This window comes from Chiloscyllium punctatum, chromosome 29 (genome assembly GCF_047496795.1).
Source record: "Chiloscyllium punctatum isolate Juve2018m chromosome 29, sChiPun1.3, whole genome shotgun sequence".
Classification (NCBI taxonomy): domain Eukaryota; kingdom Metazoa; phylum Chordata; class Chondrichthyes; order Orectolobiformes; family Hemiscylliidae; genus Chiloscyllium; species Chiloscyllium punctatum.
The window spans coordinates 76,684,459-76,704,167 of NC_092767.1; the positions used below are offsets into that span (position 1 = coordinate 76,684,459).

General features: G+C 42.0%; 1 protein-coding gene and 1 long non-coding RNA gene across 7 annotated transcripts in view; one reads left to right on the forward strand and one right to left on the reverse strand.

Annotated features, from left to right (window-relative positions):
- Positions 1 to 8,144: 8,144 nt before the first annotated feature.
- Positions 8,145 to 19,149, reverse strand: LOC140454624 (uncharacterized). 2 transcript variants are annotated; one of them, XR_011952727.1, is made up of 3 exons: positions 19,027 to 19,149; positions 16,918 to 17,012; positions 8,145 to 12,414 (listed from the first exon to the last, which is right to left on the reverse strand). It is a non-coding gene; the product is annotated as an uncharacterized lncRNA (long non-coding RNA). The 2 variants fall into 2 exon arrangements; XR_011952726.1 differs by lacking the exon at positions 19,027 to 19,149 and adding an exon at positions 18,057 to 18,142.
- The window catches only part of LOC140454623 (alpha-actinin-1-like), a 108,182-nt gene continuing 106,793 nt past the window's right edge, over positions 18,321 to 19,709 (forward strand). For 2 of the 5 annotated variants that reach the window (XM_072549518.1, XM_072549519.1), the window contains exon 1: positions 18,324 to 18,827. In XM_072549518.1, coding sequence (XP_072405619.1) covers positions 18,702 to 18,827 — 126 coding nt within the window. In that variant the 5' untranslated portion in view covers positions 18,324 to 18,701. Of the gene's footprint in view, positions 18,828 to 19,709 lie in introns of all 5 variants that reach the window. The other 3 variants (XM_072549522.1, XM_072549521.1, XM_072549523.1) reach the window with 3 other exon arrangements.

A 19,709-nucleotide genomic window follows, 5' to 3' on the forward strand; every position in this document is an offset into this window, starting at 1 on the left:
AGAAGAAAAATTTAAAAAGGACTGGAGGGGCAACTTTTCACACAAAGGGTGATTTGTATGTGGAATGAACTACCAGAGCAAGTGGTAGATGCAGATACAGTTACAACTTTCAAAAGACATTTGGATAGATACATGAATAGGAAAGCTTTAGAGGTTAAAGTAGGCAAGTGTGACGTGTTGGACCAAAGGGCTTGTTTCCGTGCTGTATAATTCTCACTAATGAGAAAGGATTCAGCAAACATCTCTCATCAAGGTAGAGGCTTCAAATGGGAACTTAGCTAGTTATAAATGGATTTTACTATTAGAGACATAGAACAGTACAGCACAGTACAGTACAGTCCCTTTGGCCCTTGATATTGTGCCAATCTTATATACTACTCTAAAATGAGAATAACCTACATACCTTTCATTGTACTAACTTCCATGTACCCATCCAAGAGTCGCTTAAATGGCCCTAATGTATCTGACTCTACCACTCCATGCACCCCACCACTCTCTCAGTAAAGAACCTACCTCTGACATCTCACCTAAACCTTCCTCCAATTACCTGAGAATTATGCTGCCTTGTGATAGATATTTCAGCCCCAGGAAAAAAATCTCTGGCTATCCATTCTATTTATGCCTCTCAACATCCTGTACACCACTATCAAGTCACCTCTCAACCTTCTTCACTCCATTGAAAAAAATCCTAGCTCCCTCAACCTTTCTTCATAAGACATACCCTCCAGTACAGGCAGCATCCTGGTAAATCTCCTCTGCATCCCCTCTAAAACTTCCACATTTTTCCTATAATGAGACGACGAGAGCTGAACACAATATTTCGAGTGTGATCTAACTAGAGCTCTACAGATCTGCAGCATAACCTCGCTGCTCTTAAACTCAATCCTCCTGCGAATGAAAACCAACACACCATAAGCCTTCTTAACAATCTTATCAACCTGGACAGCAACTTCGAGGGATCTATGGACATGGACCTCAACATTCCTCCGTTCCTGGAAAAGCACAACAGGCTAGGCAGCATCAGAGGAGCAGGAGAATCGACTTTCTCCAAGTTGATCCCTCTGTTCCTCCACACTGTCAAGAATACTGCCTTTAATCCAGTATTCTGCATTCAAATTCGACCTTCCAAAGTGAACAACTTCACACTTTTCCAGGTTGAACTCCATCTGCCACTTCTCAGCCCATTTCTGGATCTGTCAATGTCCCATTGCCAATTACAACAGCCTTCCACACTATCCACAACTCCACCAACCTTTGTGTCATCAGCAAATTTACTAACCCTGTCTCCCCAGTATAGTGGAGGACAGGCCGCCTACTTGTGGAACATTTCAGAGAACACCTCTGGGACACCCGGACCAACCAACCCAACCACCCCGTGGCTCAACACTTCAACTCCCCCTCCCACTCCACCAAGGACATGCAGTTCCTTGGACTCCTCCATCGCCAGACCATAGCAACAAGACAGCTGGAGGAAGAGCGCCTCATCTTCCGCCTAGGAACCCTCCAACCACAAGGGATGAACTCAGATTTCTCCAGTTTCCTCATTTCCCCTCCCCCGACCTTGTCTCAGTCCCAACCCTCAAACTCAACACCACCTTCCTAACCTGCAATTTTCTTCCTGACCTCTCCGCCCCCACCCCCACACCGGCCTATCACCCTCACCTTAACCTCCTTCCACCTATCGCATTTCCAACGCCTCTCCCCCAAGTCCCTCCTCCCTACCTTTTATCTTAGCCTGCTTGGCACACTTTCCTCATTCCTGAAGAAGGGCTCATGCCCGAAACGTCGATTCTCCTGCTCCTTGGATGCTGCCTGACCTGCTGCGCTTTTCCAGTAACACATTTTCAGCTCTGATCTCCAGCATCTGCAGTCTTCACTTTCTCCTATCTCAAACTATGATTTTCCAAGTAATCATAAATCCTGTCTCTCAGAATCTTCTCCAATACTTTGCCAACCACTGACGTAAGACTGACTGGTCTGTAATTTCCGGGATTATCTCTATTCCCTTTCTTGAACAAGGAAATAACATTTGCCACCCTACAATCATCTGGCACTATTCTGGTGGACAGTGAGGACGTAAAGATCATCGGTAATGGTGCAGCAATCTCTTCCCTCACTTCCTGTAATAACCTAGGGTATATCCCGTCGGACCCAAGGGATTTATCTATTGTTATGCTTTTCAAAATCTTCAGCATATCCTCCTTCCTAACATCAATCTGTTTTAGCATATCAGTCTGTTTCATACTGTCCTCAGAAATGTCAAAGTCCCTCTCAGTAATGAAGACTGAAACAAAGTACTCATTAAGGACCTCCCCTACCTCCTCTGATTCCAGGCACAAATTCCCACCAGTGTCTGTGATTGACCCTACCCTCACTATGGTCATCCTCTTGTTCCTCACATAAGTGTAGAACGCCTTAGGGTTTTCCTTAATCTTACTCCCTAAAAGCTTTTTCATGCCCCTTCTAGTTCTCCTACGTCCATTCTTCAGTTCCTTCCTGGATACATTATAACCCTTTAAAGACCTGTCTGATCCTTACTGCCTCAACCTTAAGTAAGCTTCCTTCTTCCTCTTGACTAGATGTTCCACAGCCCTTGTCACCCAAGATGCTTTCAACCTACCATCCCTTCCTTGCCTCAGTGGGACAAACCTGTCCAGCAGTATCAGCAAGTGCTCCCTAAACAACCTCCACATTTCTGACGTACATTTCCCTGAGAACCTCTGTTCCGAATTTAGGCATCCCAGTTCCTGCTGAATAGCATTGTAATTCCCCTTCCCCTAATTAAATACTTTCCCATACCATCTGCTCCTATCCTTCTCCATGCGTGTGGTAAAGGTCATGGAGTTGTGAGCACTATCACTGAAATGCTCTCCCACCGAGAGATCTGACACCTGGCATGGTTCGTTATCAAGCACTAAATCAAATATGGCCTCCCCCTCTAGTTGACCTATCTACATATTGCGTCAGGAACCCTTCCTGGACACACCTAACAAAAACTGCTCCATCCAAACAATTTTAACTAAGACTGAGACAGGAAGGAAGCTTGTGTGGTAGCAAGTTCTAAATAACAATGATTAAATGAGAAAACATGGCCATAGTTCACATACCAGGTTCACAGAGTGATACAAGTGTACCTTCTTATGTAGCATTAATCAGCTAGATAACAATCTCAAAGTATTTTGCAAGATGAACATTTAATGGGAAGTGAGGAAATTGGAGAAGAGGAAGAAGATTAAAGACACAGTCAAAAGTGTTCGGGTTTTACGAGCTCTTGAAAGCAAGTAGAAAACTATGAAATGGGCTCATAAGAGATACAAGAGATACCATTCCTGATGAAGGGCTTTGGCCTGAAATGTCGATTCTTCTGCTCCTCAAATGCTGCCTGACCTGTGTGCTTTTCCAGCGCCACACTTTCGACTCTAATCTCCAGCATCTGCAGTCCTCACTTTTGCCTCACAAGAGATACAATTGAGAAATATAAATGCAAAACTTGTATCTTCAGGAAGCACAAACCATAGACTGAGAGTTAAAAATGAGCATACACTTATTCTTGGGTTCAGTGGTCGCTGAACTCCCATCTTTGAATGGGTTTCATGCTATTGACTGCCTGGGCATTGATCAGGGGACCAAACAGCATGTACTGATAACTAAATGATGCTGCCACCCTACTCCTCTTAAAGGCCATCCATCGCTCTTAAAGGGGAGCAGCACTCATTGAAAGGTTGACTGTACTGACACTGGCTACACATAAGAGCTGCACAATGAAGCACCAGCAAAGAGGCAAGGACTCTTAGGCTCACAGATGCAGCTTGATAGGAGAGAGAGGTGATGCTTCTGTAGGAGGCACTAACCTCACAGCAGATGAAGGGATGGGAGCAGGTGGTCAGGGAGGATTAATAGATCTATTGAATTGAATTCATTGTCACATGTACCGAGACACAGTGAAAGGCTTTGTCTTGCGAGCAATACAGGCAGATCACAGCGTTAAGTAGCACAGATAAGTAAATAATAGGTAAACAGCAGCAAAAACGAAAACACAGGTACAGGAGAATGTTAAGAGTTTGTGAGTCCATTCAGTATTCTAACAACAGTAGGGTAGAAACTGTTTTGAAACTAGTTGATGCGTGTGTTCAGGCTTCTGTACCTTTTCCCCAATGGTAAAGGTTGTAGAAAAACATTGCCAGGGTGGGATGGATCTTTGAGAACGCTGGCCACCTTTCCTTGACAGCAGACCTGGTAGATGGATTCTATAGATGGGAGTTTGGCCTTTGTGATTGTCCAGGCCGAATTCTCCAGTCTCTGTAACCGCCTCTGAACTTGAATGGTATACCAGGTAGTGATACATCCAGACAAAATGCTCTTGTTGGCACACCTATGCAAGCTGGCAAGGGTATTTACCGTCATGCCAAATTTCCTCAGCTGCCTGAGGAAGTGGAGATGTTGTTGGGCCTTTATAACCAGTGCATCCACATGAAGGATCCAAGAAAGCTTGTTGTGGATGATCACTCCCAGGAGCTTGACACTCTCCACTTGTTCCACCTCTGTGCTGTTAATGAGTAGGGGGGGGCAAGAGTAACATCCCGCCGAAAATCAATAATGAGTTCCTTGGTTTTGCGGTCATTGAGAGCTAGGTTGTCCTCAGTGCACCATTTTTCCAGGTCTTCCAGGTCTGTTCATCACCGTCTGAGATTCGACCGACTGTCCCTAAATACCTGACACTAGTGACACTAGTGGTTCCCAGGTCATACGTGGGTGGTCAAGATCAATGATAGTATCTTCAAAGAACAGCTTTTACGTACACTCATGCAACCTCTCAAGCTGTTCAATCAACTACACCACCATCATTCACCCATTAACAGTTGTAAATCAAAACAAAAAGCCATTATTTCAGTGTCAACAATGGCAGGAAGTGCTAAGTAGTAATTTAACTACTTCTCAACACTGCTCAGTCAATTCCCTGTTCCATTCCAATGTTCACACTTGCATTCCTAGCAGGGGCCACCGAATAGCTATCAGGAGCATGTATTCTATTCTCTGACCTAGGGCCAAATGCAACACTTTTCTGTTGCCCTGCCTAAGATCAATTGAACAGTAATTGATACTGGGATTTTTCTACTCTGTAGATGTGTTAGGCATTGACACAGTTAAACTGTAGGCAAGAATGTTCTGCTACCAAAGAAACACCTGCAGGCACAAAAGACACTTCAACTACAAGAAGAGCTAATGATCATGTGAATGCGACCTTTGAAGTTGAAAGGAAGAGAATAACGCAGAGAAAAATTCTATAGAGTTGGACAATGAGCCAAGGAAATGTTGGCTAACAAATAGAGAACAAATTCATAGTTATAGGAGACAGCTCAAACTCCCCAGAATTGCTATTGCGAACATATGAAACATTTCCTCACACTAGGACTATTACTGGTCTTCACACCAAAAAGATCTCTGTGTGAAAATCATACATTTTCTATTATGTTAGTTAATTTTATTGCTTTGCATTTGAGATGTTGACTTAAATAAATTGTGATGGAAAGGAAGCAAAACTACACTAATGTTTTACAAATGCTAAATATGGAAACACAGTGCATGCAGCAAAACTGTAATCACTCACTGCATTACTGCAATTGTGAAGTTATTTATACTCCCAAATCTGGTGTTCAGAGCACATATTTCTGTTACGCCATTTCAAAGTATGAAAGGCATTCAGACGATTAAAATTAATCATTTCCTGTTTGTTTACTCTGACCTTGCAATTAAGCATCTGTTTTCAATGATTAACCTCGAGCAAGTCTCAGTTACCAAAGAAGCCCTTGCGTGCAGTAGAGATGCTCCTACCTGAGAGCCAAGCACCCAGGTTCAAGTCTCATTTGCTCCAGAGGTGTGTAATAACATCTCTGAACAGATTGGTTAGGAAAATATCTATAAGCAGTATGTGAGCATTCGTTTTAAAGAGGCAGGTCAGGATAATCACACCTCTAATAAAAGTAAAATACTGCAGATACTGGAAATCTGAAACAAGCACAGAAAGTACTGGAGGAAATCTGACAGTAGAGAGAGAAACAGAATTAACATTTTGAGTTTGCTATGATTCTTCTTCAGAAGAACAACATCTCTACTTTGGCAGCTCCAGCCATCACACTATCACAGGCAATGAATGTAGATTACTGTGCTGACAGTGACATGCACCAACAAGTGTGAGAATGCTAAAGGTAGAATTAAGTTTTCAGTCAAATTCAAATCCAGATTATAACCCAATGAATATGCAGTCTTGCAGACATTGGATAAAGTGGGATAGAATTTGCTGTGAATTGATGCTTTAGGTGAGGCAGTTAGAACTACTGGATATTAGATTATTGAGTTGATATCTTAAGAGCAAGAATGGAAAATGGGTGATTTATTGGTGATGCTTAATTGTTTAATATAATACCATGAGTGATTTGGTGATGGGAAAAAAATGTTTTGTAAAAAATGTAAAAAAGAGAGAAAAGACAGGAGTGGAGAATTTGTGAAATACAAATACAGTGAATTCAATAAGAAATTTAAGCAGTTAATTTGCATAAACTACCAACCTGCAATTCCCAAGTCAATTTGATGAATTCACTAAGATCACCAGCAGGCAAGATATGGTTGTTATTGGATCCCACTAATCAATAACTTTGACAAATCCAGCAAATTTCATTTGAATTTCTGCCAATCTAAGAGACTCATGCATCGAGAGCTGAAGGTATTAGCACACCATAAAACACAAGGCAAAAGCAGCTGCAGTTAACTTTAAATCGCTGTGGGCTATCACTGCATCAGAAATGCTTCTCAAAGTCTGTGAAATGAAGATGTGTTGATTACACTGTGATTAAAAGCAGAACCCTCTGCTACTCTACATACTTAAATTGTTACACTACATACTTAAATTGTTACACTCTAACATGAAACAATGATCAGCTGTGGTACTAGTGCCAACTGATCTTATATTACAGTTGCTTTGGTGCTCATCTCAAATTGCTTTACTATACTTCAATCTCCAGCTCAGACTTTTCTATTTTGCACAATGCACAATTTGATGTAAAAACTCAATGAGCCAAAATTACTATCGACCTTCACCCGCTCACCAAATAATTACATTTGAACAACATTTCATGTCTTCTGCATGTCACAAATTGCTTTGCAAACAATCAATTAATTTTGAGTGTACTAATTGTTTTGTGACATCTTGGGGCACAGAGGTATTGTCTCTTACTTTAGGCCAGAAGCTCAACAAAGTAATGACCATGGTGTGTGTGTTGATAACCAAACAGTTGATTATCAGCCTGTACATCCTTCCAATACATCAAGTGACAGGGGTAAAAGGAGGAGTTACTTGGTCAGCTATTCTGCAGAAAGCTATGACCATCATTGTAGTATCTTATCAAGAATAATCATGGACCAATGTAAATCCAATGAAAGTCGGTAATCACTAACACCATCTTAGGACATGGTACCTGAAGGTGGTGAAAATTGTTTTGCAACAATCTGTGCCCAGCAAAGTCATACCAAGAGCAATGAGATGAATGAAAAGTTATTTTATTTCTAATAGTGTAAAGATGGAGTGTTGTTTTTTCTGTATTTTTAATTGTGGACTGCAATGGAAAAATAATTATTTTAAAGCTAAGGACTGCTGAAGGATTACTGCATGTTGTGAAAGCAAGTAATCTTAACACTCATTGTAAACTCCAATCCTGTGAACAGAAACTACAGAGCTTTTCCAGTTTTCCTTGTGTCTATAACATCCATGCTTTTTTCTTCCTTTCCGTGTGCAAATGTGTGTAAGGAGAGTTTATAAATGGATTAGAGTTTTAACTAGTAGATTTATACATTGACTGTGTAACTGTACCTAGAGTCTGCTTATTTGTAATAAATAGTCATTTTTGTTAAGTACAGAAACCTTGTCCATGTTTTCTGTCACCCTGAGTCTGGCAACTTCTGCATAGTTGTAAAAAATCTTTAACTTTTGTGATGAGGATGCTGGGAATAGCAGGGCTTGATATCCAGTTCACTATCTGTTGTTGTGGTCCAGAAGCTAAATGGTGAATGATGAAACCAGAACCAGTTTTGGAATATGTTTATTCACAGAATGAAACATTACAAATATACATCTCCTAACTCTACTCTTGTATCAGGAAATGTAGAACTATTTTTTGATCAACCTATTCAGTGATGTTATTACACACCTCTGGAAATGGTAGGGCTTGAACCTAGATGACATGGCTCACAGGTAGGGACACCATCACTGAGCTCTCTGTAAGTGAATGTATATATGTGCTCAAAGCTCCCACCTGTATGTGCTTAACTTCAATTGATACAACTAACATGTAGGCAGAAGTGGGACTGCAGATGCTGGAGATTACAGTCAAGATTAGAGTGGTGCTGGAAAAGCACAGCAGGTCAGGCAGCATCAGAGAAGCAGGAAAATCGACGTTTGGGCAAAAGCCCTTCATCAGCAACTAACATGTAGATGAGGATGAAAATTAGCCATGTCCCCAGATTTCTTTGTTCTTCTTCAATGAAGATGCAAATTAATTTTATTTTGCTTTAAATGAAACTGGCATATTAGGCCTGATTTAATATTTGATCTAAAATACAAGTTATAGAGGGATTTGAAGATGATGATAAGTAGCTCAAACTTAATATTGTATGTTGAGGAACAGGTAGGCAGTATGAGAAAATGAGGATGGGAGTGAAAAGCAAAGAGAACTCAGTGTGCAACATAATAAGTGCTGTTTCAACAAACAGTCACAGCAAAGATATGAAATGTCATGTTTTAACTACGTCTCTTATTATATTGACTAAAAATTAAGTTATATGGTGGCTGAAAATCTGAGATGGAAACAAACTGCTGGAGAACAACAGTAGGTCCTGCAGCAAATGTGGTGAGAGAAACAAAATTCATTTTTAATGTTTAATATGATTTCTTCATCTGCTGATTATCTCTAGAATTCTCTTTTTATTCCTTTTTTTTCCTTGACTGTTTCTCCCATTTAACAGACAGGCTGAGAGATGGGACCCTTTTAACAGTGGCTTGGCTAGGAACTCTGACCATACCTAGTGTAGTGTCAACTAAATCTAGCTCAGGTTACAGGATAATTGTCAGTGAGTTTGTTTTTTAATATTAATGGCAACACAGCAAGTACCGTTTCTACCTCTGAGCCTGAAGCTGTAGTCAAGTCCCACTCCAAGACATGATACCACAAAAGGGGCATTCATGATGTGGCCAAATAGGTTGAGATCAACTTGTAAATCCTTCCAAAAAAATGCCAATATGGGATCTGTCTCCTTGCCCTACCTATGCAGGAGATCAATTCTGTGGGAAGGATTTGCTATTGAGCAGTGAATTGAAGAGTACTACTAATTTTTAGGTAAGGTAGGCCCTAAAGGAGCCTTCCACATCCATCAAAGTTTCACCTGCACATCCACTAATATCATTTATTGTATCCGTTGCTCCCGATGTGGTCTCCTCTACATTGGGGAGACTGGGCGCCTCCTAGCAGAGCGATTTAGGGAACATCTCCGAGACACCCGCACCAATCAACCAAACCGCCCCGTGGCCCAACATTTCAACTCCCCCTCCCACTCTGCCGAGGACATGGAGGTCCTGGGCCTCCTTCACCGCCGCTCCCTCACCATCAGACGCCTGGAGGAAGAACGCCTCATCTTCTGCCTCGGAACACTTCAACCCCAGGGCATCAATGTGGACTTCAACAGCTTCCTCATTTCCCCTTCCCCCACCTCATCCTAGTTTCAAACTTCCAGCTCAGTTACTGTCTCCTTGACATGTCCGACCTGCCTATCTTCTTTTCCACCTATCCGCTCCACCCTCTCCTCCTTGACCTATCACCTTCATCTCCTCCCCAACTCACCCATTGTACTCTATGCTACTCTCTCACCACTCCCACCCTCCTCTAGCTTATCTCTCCATGCTTCAGGCTCACTGCCTTTATTCCTGATGAAGGGCTTTTGCCCGAAACGTCGATTTCGCTGCTCGTTGGATGCTGCCTGAACTGCTGTGCTCTTCCAGCACCACTAATCCAGTATTTATTTTTCAGCATCTGCAGTCATTGTTTTTACCCTATTTGAGCCTTGCATCTATTACTATGTTACATACAGACTAATACATACAGTATCAGTGTTAGTTACTAAAGGAACCTGACTGTTAACATTATTAATATGAATCAAAGTACCTCTATATTGCTGGTTTTCTCCCTATGAATCCATTCCCCTGCGATTTGATTTTTTGGTTTTTTTTAGCTTCGTCAACTGACATATCTCCTCCTGGTTCTCAGAACTTCTAGTTATTGTCAAGAACTTACAAAGATAATCAATTGCAGTAGACATGAATTTTATAAGGTAAGCACATTAATATTTGTAGGTATTGTGATTGCATATCACCTGACCAGCTGTCACATGATCAGGTGACCTGTTATCCGGCCACCTGAAATACCTCAACAAAGTTGGCAAATCTATGCATGACCACATGTAATCTAAAAGGTACTTTTAAACTTGTAAATGTCATATGAGAAAAGCAGAATGGACTGCAAAAGAAACTGGATGATTCTAAACATTGGAGCTTGACTGTTTATAATCTGAACCTTTAATCATAACCTGATGGTAAATTTAATAATAAACCTGACAGCAACATGATGATCCTGCCAAGATTTCTGCTAATGAATATTATAACAGACAGTCACAATAGTGGGATGTTTATCTAGACCAGATATTATAAGCAGGTCATTATTATAAATGTAGAACTATTTCAATTTACATAAAAAGAATGTGCATCTGTCCTGGTGGCTCTCTATTTTGTATATTCCTTGGGTTGAGTCTGCCATGCATTTGGGTATTGTCCAGACAACTCAGTCTGTAATGAGCTATTCAGAAACCTCAGTACAAAAGAGACAGCAAAAAGACGACAGCTAAGGGGGAGGAAAGAACAAAATTCCTGAAATAACAGTCAATTTATTTCCCCCAATGACAGTATTCCAGCATGAGACATAATGTTTTCAATGACTTTGCAAACCATGATTTTGCACTGCCAGAGATGAATCACATACTCAAACAAATCCTTGTTACACAGTGAACAGATTATCAGGAGTATAATCCAATTCTTTTCTTTACTCTTTCCAAATTTCAAATATGCCAATCTGCTTTTGCTGTGATTTACTGACCCCAAGATCAGTTTGAATTGGGCCATAGATGTTCACTAATCTGCAGACTGAATCTAAGTGGCAGTTTTACTTAATTTGAAGATTCAACAGTCTTTGTCAATTTGTCCAGAGTTCATGGGTAATCTAAACTCTCTTGCTGTCTGTGCACTTTGCATCACTCCACCTGCCTTTAAACAATAATTGGATCTTTGTAAGTCTGGATGCTAGGACTTCAGCAAACTATCTTCTTTCTTCAGGCTGATCACAGAGCTCTCACTGAGTATATTTTGGAAGAAGATACACATACATGTCTCATCCTGCTTCACAGATTAAATAATAATCCAAGGAAAGGGGAAGTCATAAAACAAATCCTACAGGCTTTTGAAAACCAAGCTTGGCATTATCCAATGTAACACAATAAATTTTCCTAAGACACTTCATAGAAGCACTGTAAAGCAAAGGTGGACCTGAGCAATGTAAGCTGATATGAGGTCAGATGATGAAAAGCTTGGTCAGAAGAGTAATTAGTACAGAGTTTTAAAGAAGGAAAGAGAGGTAGAGCAACAGATGGGTAAACTAAATTTGGTGTAAGTAAGCAGGATTTACTTATGGAGGGCAGGAAGATCAGCCAGGACTGAAAACTGAGATTGAGAGGTATTAAAAGTACGTATGAGGATAACCTAGGTTGATAAATAACAATGGAGAAAGTGAGAACTTCAGATGCTGGAGGTCAGAGTCAAAGAGTGTGGTGGTGGAAAAGCACAGCCGATCAGGCAGCATCCGAGGAGTAGGAGAGTGGACGTTTCGGGCATAAGCCCTTCATCAAGAATAAGGCTTGTGGGCCAAGGGAGCTGAGAAATAAATGGGAAGCCGAGAGGGCTGGGAGAAAAGTAGCTGGGAATGCGATAGATAGATGAAGGTAGGGGTGAAAGTGATAGGTCAGAGAGGAGGGTGGAACAGATCAGTGGGAAGGAAGATGGACAGGTAGGACCGTTCAAGAAGGCAGTGCTGAGTTGGAAGGTTAGGACTGAGATAAGGTGTGGGGAGGGGAAGTGGGGAGGGGAAGTGGAGAAACTGGTGAAATCTACCTTCCCCCCAGCTCCACCCCCTCCCATTTATTTCTCAGCCTCCTTGGTCCACAAGCCTCATTCCTGATGAAGGCCTCATGCCCGAAACATCGACTCCCCTGTTCTATGGATGCTGCCTGACTGGCTGTGCTTTTCCAGCACCACACTCTTCGACACTGAAAAATAACAATCAGTAACATGCAGATATTATTCAGAACCATGCTGGAGATTGTTCTATCATATTTCATTTAAACCATAGCTAATCTTTACCACAACTCCATTAAATAAGCCTTGATTTTTAACTTAACACCTCTCAAACTCATTCTTGAAAATTTAAATTGACCCAGTCCCCACAGCCTTTTGGGGGAAGAGTTTAGGTTTTCTAGTTTAGAGTCAGAGGTAGCAGATCTACAAGGAGGTAGCAGAAATGAGATTACAGCTTTGGGGAAGAATTATCATACTTTCTTCTTTGGAAAGACTTAAGACATTTTAAAGGGATGGATAGGTTAGATGTGAAACATTTCCACTGCTGAGGGAATCCCAAACTAGAACCCCTAAGTACAAGATACATAATAACAAAACCAGAAAAAAAGGGATGTATGTAAAGAGCATAAAATGCAGTACGACAGGAATTTTTGAGAGAAATAGCTTTGACACTTTCAAAAGGAACTGAAAGAAAAGGAATAGAGAAATTTTTAAAAGCTGAAATGAGTAAGTTAGCTTAGGAAGGGATTTTTGAAAAGTTCACTTATGGGATGAAGGCATCACTGGCTGAGCCAGCATTTATTGAACAATCTCTTATTGCCCATGAGAAGGTGATGGTGAGCTGCCTTCTTGAACTGCTGCAGCAAAGTATTTGAGGAGGTAACTTAAGGTTGTAGACAGGAAAATGGCTATGGATGTTGTTTATATGAACCTCCAGAAGCAATGGTTGAGACTGTTAACTGAGGGAGAAGCCCAGAGGATTGACAGCAAATTACTGACATGATTAGGAAATTGGTTGAATGGCAGGTGACAGAAAGTAGGGATAATGGGTAAGTTCTCAAATTGGCAGGATGTGACCAATGGTGTCCCACAAGGATCTATGATAGGGCATCAATTACTCACATTATCCATTAATGACTTGAATAAAAGCATAGAAAGTCATATATCCAAATATGTGGAGACACAAAGTGAGGTAGCATTGTAGACATGTATTGAATAAAATTACAAAAGGAATATTGTACATGTAAACTGTGGCAGATGGAGTTCAATGTAAACAAGGGTGAGGTTATCAATTTTGAATTGATAATGGATAGATTAAGCTATTTTCTACATGGTATTAAATTAAATACAATGGAAATCCAAAGAGATTAGGGCTTCTGGTACATAATATTTAAAATTCCACAAATATGCAGAAAATAATCAGGGTTACCTAGAGGACTGGAGTATAAGGATTCAGAAGATATACTACAACTATAGAACATCCTGTTTAGATCCTACTTGGACTACTGAGAGCAGATCCCGGCACCATATCTCAGGAAGGATCAATTGGGCTTGGAGCGAGCACAAACGTAGGTTTACAAGAATGAAATCCGGATTTCACTGGTTATGAGGAGTAATTATACAAATTGGGCCTGTTTTCTCTAGAATTTAAAAGATTAAGGGATGATTTGATTGAAGTCTTCAAGATATTACAAGGAAAAGACAGACAGCTAAAGATAAACTATTTCCACCAGTTGGGGGCTAAAATTGGGGCAGAATTTAAAAATTAGGGCCAGACTGTTCAGGAGAGATGTTTGGAAGCACTTTAGAATTTGGTTTTGATCTCTCTTCCACAAATGACAGTTGATGCTATCTAAGTTATTAGTTTTAAATCAGAGATAGATAATTTTTTTGTTAACAATGGTGTATGGGCAGCACAGTGGCACAATGGGTGGCATGGTGGCACAGTGGTTAGCACTGCTGCCTCACAGCGCCAGAGACCCGGGTTCATATTCCTGCCTCAAGCAACTGTCTGTGTGGAGTTTGCACATTCTCCCCGTGTCTGCATGGGTTTCCTCCGGGTGCTCCGGTTTCCTCCCACAGTCCAAAAATGTGCAGGTCAGGTGAATTGGCCATGCTAAATTGCCCGTAGTGTTAGGTGAAGGGGTAAATGTAGGGGAATGGGTCTGGGTGGGTTGCTCTTCGGAGGGTTGGTGTGGACTTGTTGGGCTGAAGGGCCTGTTTCTACACTGTAAATAATCTAATCTAAGGGGTATAGGCCAAAGGCAGATATATTGAGCTAGGTCACTGATCAGCCATGATATTATTGAATGGCAGAGCAGGCTCAAGGGGCTGAATGGCCTACTTTACTCCTATGTTCCTAAGTCCTTGTCCTGTAGGTAGACTCACAATCCCGTTACGGAGGGCATACTTAACCTAAAGGTTCCAGAGGAGATTTACTAGACTGGTACCAAGTTTGAGGAACTCCGAGTATATGAAGAACACTGAAGAGATGGCGATATATTTCAAGTCAGAATGGTCAGTGATTTGGAGGGGAACCTGCAGGTGATGGTGTTTCCATGTCTCTGCTGAACTTGCCCTTTGAGATGGAAATGGTTGAGGATTTAGAAGGTTCTATAGAACATACTTGTAACAACAGGATAGTTAGGCCAAATAGTCTGTTTCTGACTTGAATTATTCATAATTCTATATAATTACACAGTGTGTACAATTTATGAAATGCACTACAACAAGTCTGGAATTAGCACATTCTCCCTGTATCAGCGTGGGTTTCCTCGAGTGCTCCAGTTTCCCCCCACAATTCAAAGATGCGCAGGTTAAGTGAACTAGCTGTGCTAAATTGCCTATAGTGTTCAGGGGTGTGTACGTTAGGTGCATTAGTCAGGGGAAATGTAAAGTAATAGGGTAGGAAATGGGTCTGGGTGGGATACTCTTTGGAAGATTGGTGTGGATTTGTTGGGCCACATGGCCTGTTTCCACACTGTAGGGATTCTATGATGTCCCCAAGGCTCCTTCCACTGCCTCTTCCAAGCCAGTGATCTGTACTATCTAGAAGGACAGTGACAAAGACAGATAGGAACACTACCCTCTACAAATTCTTCTCCAAATCACATATTATCCTAATTTGGAAATCTATTGTCATTCCTTTATCATCGCTGTTCAAAGTCCTGGAATCAAATCAAAATTACACCACCACCTTCTCCAGGGTGAAAATAGGATGGGCGATAAACACTGGCCTTGCCAGTGATGCCCATATCCTATGATTAAACGTTTTAAAAGTCCCAGATACCCCAGTTTTCATACACTCGGTGTCCATCAAACCTGGTACTAGTATTGTAAATCACCTCTGAAACCTTTAGGTCTTGACATTCTCAGTGTGCAGACACAATAGTCTAAAACTTAATTTTCAAAGTTTTAATGGTAACTTTCATGAGTTTATATTTTAATGTTCCTATTTATAAAACCAAGGATGTCATGGAAAAGAAACAACTTTATGAACTTGTCCTGTTACTTTCAAAGTTATCTTGGTTTGTTCCAGTTGCAAAGTAACAACTTATTTTCATTTCTGATAAGACAAACCACTCAAGCCACTGATCTCACTCATCAGCATGGAGGCAAAGGTTGGAAGACACATTGTTTGGAAAAGCTGATGTTGTTCTCCTTGGAGAGGAGGTGGCTGAGACAGTTTGATAGAATGTTCAAAATCATAGAATCATAGAGATGTACAGCACGGAAACAGATACTTCAGTCCAACTCGTCCACACCGACCACTTATCCTAAACTATTCCTGATGAAGGGCTTTTGCCCGAAACGTTGATTTCGCTGCTCGTTGGATGCTGCCTGAACTGCTGTGCTCTTCCAGCACCACTAATCCAGTATTTGATTTTCAGCATCTGCAGTCATTGTTTTTAACTTATCCTAAACTAATCTAGTGCCATTTGCTAGCACTTGGCCCATACCCTTCTAAACTCTACCTATTCATATCATGAAGGATTTTGACAGAGTAGATTTTAAGAAACTGTTCCTGGTGGTAGAAGGATTGACAACCAGAGGACACCAACTTAACATGATTGGCAAAGAAGTAAAATTAGCAAGGAGTAAAACCTTTTTAGGTAGTGAGTGGCAATTGTGTGAAACATACTGTCTGAGAGTTACAGTGGCAAATTCATTCAAAAGAGTACGGGTAATTATCTGAAGAGGAAAAAGTTGCTGGGGTTGCTCATTTTGGAAGAGAGAACAAAACAGAATATTCTTTAAATGAAGAAAAACTGCAGAAAACTGTAACAGAGAGGAATTGGGGGTACTATTACATGAAATACAGAAAGCTAGCACACAAAGGGGCAGCAGCATAGGAAGGGTAGTAGAAGGCTGGCCTTCATTTCAAGAGGTTTAGAGTATAAAAATAGGGAAGCCTTGCTGCAACTGTATAAGGCGCTGGTGTGATCACATCTAGAGTACTGTAAGTTTTGGTCACCTTATGTAAGGAAGGGTATCATTTCATGGGGCAAGTTTAAAGATGGTGCACTTGGATGATCCCTGATGTGGGGGGGGATTGTCTAATAAGCAAAGGCTAAACAGGTTGGGATTCTACTTCTTGGAATTTAGAATGAGAGCTAATCTATTTGAAACATATAGCATCCTTAAAGGGCTTGACAGGAGAAATGTTGAGAATGTTTCCCTCGTGGGCTACTTGCCTCCACACAGCTGCTCGCCTTGAAATAGGCATCAAGATCATGATATTCTTGTGGTATTATCACTAGAATACTGATGCAGACACTCAGGAAATGTTCTGGGGATAAAACAAAACATCGTGGTGAAGAAGACCTGACAGAAAAACAGAAATTGCTGAAGAAACTCAGGTCTGGCAGCATCAATTGAGAGAAAGCAAGGCTAATGTTTCAAGACGCTTCTTCAGAGTCTCTGCTAATGTCATGGGGAATGGGGTTCAAATCCCACCATGATAGATGGTGGTATTTGAATTCAATACAAAAAAACTGGAATTGGTGTCTAATGATGACCATGAAATTTGCCAATTGTCAGAAAAAAAACTTGCTTCACCAATGCCCTTGAGGGAAGATAGTTACCCATCTTACTCAGTCTGGAATGGTGGACTTGTCATATGAAGAGTGGTTGAGGATTCCTCGTCTGTACTTCATTGAGTTTAGGACAAGGACAGACAGTCTTATCGAATGTTCAGAATACTGAATAGAGTGGACACGAAGAAGATATTTCCACTTGTAGGAGGGATTAGGACCCGAATGAAAGGAACTTTAAGAGTGGGAAGATGAGGAATTTCTTTAGCCAGACAGTGATGAATCTGTGAAACTCATTGACAAAGAAACGCTGCAAAGGCCATTAGTTGATTGCCTTTAAGACTGAGATAGATAGGAACTTGATTGGTAAGGGGATCAAGGGTTAGGCGGAAAAGCCAGTAGAACGAGATTTAGAAACATATCAGCCAAGATTGAATGGTGGAGCAGACTCAATGGGCCAAATGGCCTAATTCTGCTCCTATATGTTATGATCGACATGTGACTCCAGGACCACAGGCGGGTGATACTTCAGAACAGGGTGATTAAAGGTATCACTGTACCCGAAATTTTAACACTGCTCCCTCTCCACAGATGCTGCTGGAAGCACAAATTTTTATTTTGCTTAAATCAAACTGTTAGCATCTAAGAAACGGGTGGGATTTGAACCTAGATCAGAAGGTTGTCACTGGACTCTCTAAACGTTAACTGTTATTTCCCCAACCCCGCCTCTCCACACCTGCCAAGTCTCCTCCAGCGATTTCTATTCGTTAGGGGCACCTTTAGACGCGTTTAACTCTTACCTGCCCTCGGGGGCAACAAGGGGAGGGACGGGCCAGAAACGGTCGACGCCTACAACGAAAAAATCCCGCCCATGGCCTTGAGGTGGGAGAAATGCGCAGGCGCGGAATTGCAGTTGTGGGTTTCGGCCGGGAGGGTGGGGAAGAGTGCGAGGCGGAGAACAGTTAAGCGCAGGCGCGTTGGCGTCGAGGTGCCCCGCCCCAGCCGCGACCGTTTTCTTTTGAGTTTGAGGGCGAGCTGCGCGCGCTTGCGCGAGCGAGCGAGACGGCGGAAGTGGGGGGGGGGAAGGCACAAGAAGCGGAGCGCGAGGGCAGACAGACGGAGAGCGAGCGGCCGCTGGAGAAGGATCGCGTCTCGGACCCTCTCGTCGCGCAATAACCGAACTCCGGGGCAAAGAGGAGAGAGAAAAAAAAGAAAATAAGCTTCCAGTCGAAGCTCGCTGTGCTTGCCCACCCTCTTTCTCCGTGCGTGTTTGCATCGGCATTTGTCGAGACGACGGCCGATCGTGATTGAAACCGCGCCGCTCTCTGGTGACTTTTTCTCCTCCCGGTTTGCCACACCTGGTGGAGCCTTGCATTGATTTTCTGCTTCTTTCCCTCCCCTCCTTCCCCCCCCACCCCTTTCAAACTCTATTGCTCGCACCGGACATGGTCGACTATCACGAAGCCAACTCGCAGTTGCAGCAGTCCAACCATGGGGACTACATGCAGCCCGAGGAGGATTGGGACCGCGACCTGTTGCTGGACCCAGCCTGGGAGCGACAGCAACGGAAGGTGAGTGGCTACTCTCCCTCTTTTCCTAAAAGGGCAGCATTCCACCCGGGCACATCCTTAAATTAATTTGGCAAGGCACTTGGTTAGGCGGAGGAGGAAAGGTGGAGGCCGTGGGGAGACATCACTTCCACGTGCAATGCATTTGGATTGCACAAGGCCTTCCAGCTTTGTGGGGGAAATGTTTATTTCCCTTTCTTACTTTGCTTTCCCCTCCTCCCCGTCTTTTCAAAGCGCAAAACTGATTTGTGCGGTCAACGGCGTTTTCTTGTAAACGTCACCAGCTTCTTTCTGCAGCACACTGCCTTGAATTACTCGAGCTCTGTTAATTCTAGGTGTGTGTACGCACGTACTGTAGGTATGTGACACGCCTGTTAACCTGGTGGTCTGAAATTATGGATCACTCCTGTTGTGGCTGCGCTGTTCTGTTGGCAAAAATTAATCTGGAATTTTGAAAACTGTCTCTAATTCAGTTTGTGGCTCTTTTTATCTTTGAACCTAAAAACTTCAATTTTGATTTCTGAACTTGAACATTAAATGTAATATAGTTACAGATGCATGGCACAGAAGCAGGCCCTTTAGTTCAACTTGGTCATGTTGACCAGATCCCAAATTAGTGTAGTCCCATTTAACAACATTTGGCCCAAATCATTCTAAACCCTTCCTTTTAGTATACCCATTCAGATGCCTTTTTAAATGTTGTAATTGTACCTGCTTCCATCACTTCCTCTGGCAACTTGTTCCACACATGCACCACCCTTTGAGAAAAAGTTACCCCTTAGATCCTTTCTAATTCTTTCTTCTCTCACCATTAACTCATGTTTTGGACTACCCTACCATGGGGAAAATGCCATGACTGTTCACCCTATCCATGTCCCTCATAAT